We start from the raw sequence: 3325 nt of genomic DNA on the forward strand, positions 1-3325 counted from the left end.
TTTCAAGGAGCGGGACTCTAACCCAGACGCTTATAAGAAATCCCGCTAAGTCCTCAGACGAACCATCAAACAGGCAAAGTGTAAATACAGGACTAAGATTGAATCCTACTACACTGGCTCAGATGCTCGTCGGATGTGGCAGGGCTTGCAAACTTTTACGAACTACAAAGGGAAGCCCAGCCGCGAGCTGCCCACTGACACCAGCCTAACAGATGAGCTAAATGACTTATATGCACACTTCGACTCAAGCAACACTGAAGCATGCATGAGAGCACCAGCTGTTCTGGACGACTGTGTGATCACACTCACCCTAGCCAATGTGAGTAAGACTTTTTTAATAGGTCCAAGATGTGTACTCTGAGCATGCGCTGACCAACTGGTAAGTGTCTTCAGTGACATTTTCAACCTGTCACTGGCCGAGTCTGTAATACCGGCATATTTCAAGCAGACCACCATAGTCCCTGTTCCAAAGAACAACAAGGTAACCTACCTAAATGACTACAGACCCGTAGCACTCACATCTGTAGCCATGAAGTGCTTTGAAAGGCTGGTCATGGCTCACATCAACACCATCATCTCAGAAACCCTAGACGCACTCCAATTTGCATACCGCCCCAACAGATTCACAGATGATGGAATCTCTATTGCTGTCACGGTTGTTATGATAGACGGACCAAGGCGCAGCGTGATTCGAGTTCCACATCTTTTATTAGTGAAACTTAAACAACACAATAAACAAACAACGACCGTGAAGTAAGAGAGCGCACATCAGCACTCAACAAAACAATATCCCACAAATGCAGGTGGGAACAGGGACACCTGAAGTATGATCCCCAATTAGAAGCAACGATTACCAGCTGCCTCTAATTGGGAACCATACTTAGAGCACCAACATAGAAATGCATCGACTAGAACACCCCCTAGTCATGCCCTGACCTACAACACCATAGAGAACCAAGGGCTCTCTATGGTCAGGGCGTGACAGTACCCCCCCCCCAAAGGTGCGGACTCCGTCCACAAAACCTGAAACCAAATGGGGGGGTTAGGGGGGGTGACTAGTGTCGGGGGTGGCTCCGGTGCGGGTCGTAGCCCCCGCCCTGACCCCGGATCCGGCCACGGCGCAGGGCTGAACGCCGTGCCTGAACCGGGCATCGGCGCAGAGGAAGGCTCCGGCCATGGAGCGGTACTGGATGCCGTGCCTGGACTGGACATCAGCGCAGAGGAAGGCTCCGACCTTGGAGCAGGTTGCACCGGACTGATGACACGCTCTTCAGGTCGAGTGCGTGGAGCCGGCACAGGACGTACCAGGCTGGGGAGGCGCACTGGAGGCCTGTTGCGTGGAGCCGGCACAGGTGGCACAGGACTGGTGACATGCACTTCAGGGCGAGTGCGGGGAGCTGGCACAGGACGTACCGGACTGGGGAGGCGCACTGGCGGCCTGGTGCGTGGAGCCAGCACAGGTGGCACAGGATAGATGGAACGGGCTTTCAGTGGCTGTGCTGCTCTGGCAGTATAGCGGTGCAGTAGCTGTACAGTATTGTGTCAGTTGCAGAGTTGGAGATAGACACCACAGTGTGGTGGAGTATTGGGGCAGTTCTAAGGGCTCATGGCAGATGTAATGATATGGAGGAAAGGTGTAATTTGCTGTGATTCCCCAGAGTATCAAACCCCCTGGATGGGAATTGCCATGTTGGAAATGCAGATGATGGCATCCACAGACAGAGCTGTAAGGCTAAATAATATTTTACATTCTACATGTAATAAATCTGACTATCTGACTCCATTTAATATTATAGTTAAACAATGTGCAAGTATTTTGAGTTTAGCTGACTAAGGTCAAGAAATGGTAATGAACGAGTTCCATAATACAAGGCAAAATCATAAGTTACAGAGCATTACTGGCATTAACAAGCATTAGCAATCTCGGTTACAAGACAAAGCATGAACAAATCCGTCCTACTCAGGCCAAGAGCCAAGCAGCCCTCATGAGAAACATTTTCATATGGATAACAGTATGGTTAACAGAACAAGAGAGAAAATAAATACTTTTTCATTCCCTTCATACCCATCCGAACGTGTGACTTTTTCAAACCACAACAGACCACCACTGACCAATCAAACGATACCAAGTTACAGTAACCTCAAACTAAACCAACGTCCACACTGAACCACGGTTAGAGCGTTGGGCAAGTAACCGAAAGGTTGCTAGTTCGAATCCCTGAACCGACAAGGTGATAAATCTGTCGAAGTACCCTTGAGCAAGGAACTTGCAACCCTAACAACCCTAATTGCTCCAGGGTCACCACTGTTAATGGCAGACCCTAGCCGTGAACCCACTCTCAGGATGTGAGCACAACACCCCATCTTCCCAAAGGTGTGAGGGGGATGGGAACAATGCAGATAAGGGAGAATTCCTGAGAAAGACAATAAAATATTCCATACAGTTTACCACAGTACATAGATCCATATACTGTAGAATGCATCCGAGTTCTCCTCAGGGGACAAGCTTCAGATAGAGTAATACTACAACATCCATGCTTGGAATCTAACACACATTTCATTCTGTATAAGATACATTTTAGCCCCTCAAAGGGGGGAAAAGTGGACTGGTCCTTGGCCAGGGGAGCAGCCCCAGGTGACAGAGATTACATAAATTAAGGCGAGTTCCTTACTAATTAGTGACCTTAATTCATGAATCAAGTACAAGAGTGGAGTGAAAACCCGCAGACACTCGACCCTATGTGGAATAAGTTTGACACATGCGCCCTGGGAGAAGATTTGAGTTCAGGAGAGTAGTCTCCTTGAGGATCTGCATAACGTTTAACTGTACTGATATTTCTGTTCTCATTCATTGACCAGACCTGAAGAGGGCAGACGAGACTTCATTTGAACACGGTCACGGTCAGAGGGCTCCGTAACAAATCTATTTTTCATGCTGTAATACATACAGAGCAGCGATGAATCATTTGGTTAATGATCTGGGAAAAATAAGTGTATACATTTCGAGTTTATTTACAGCAGTACTGATTTCATTTACTGGAAAATTCCTAAGAAATGATCATCATCAACTATTACGCATATGTCAACACTGTATTGTTTTCTATCACACCATCTTGAAAATGGAAGATTCTTTCTCGTGTTAACGGCCAACACTGTACATTTCTATACCTGAACTATCGTACTTCAGAGCTACAAAAGCCTGCTATTTTACATGTCCACATGATATGTGCAGGACTTTGGCAGAAGCCCTCTTACCAGATCCATTCGTTGCACCAATAAAACAATGACAATAGCATGATAAGTATGCCCTGCAGGCAACAGCAAT

At 47.2% G+C, this 3325-nt stretch overlaps 1 protein-coding gene across 1 annotated transcript; it reads left to right on the top strand.

Moving 5' to 3' along the window:
* The first annotated feature begins 1033 nt into the window (after nucleotides 1-1033).
* Nucleotides 1034-1474, top strand: LOC139028272 (uncharacterized). The gene has a single exon (XM_070445282.1). It carries the CDS (start codon nucleotides 1034-1036, stop codon nucleotides 1472-1474), a length of 441 nt encoding a protein of 146 aa, XP_070301383.1.
* The last annotated feature ends 1851 nt before the right edge of the window (nucleotides 1475-3325 follow it).

Source organism: Salvelinus sp. IW2-2015, linkage group LG9, assembly GCF_002910315.2.
Source record: "Salvelinus sp. IW2-2015 linkage group LG9, ASM291031v2, whole genome shotgun sequence".
In the NCBI taxonomy this organism is placed as follows: Eukaryota; Metazoa; Chordata; class Actinopteri; order Salmoniformes; family Salmonidae; genus Salvelinus; species Salvelinus sp. IW2-2015.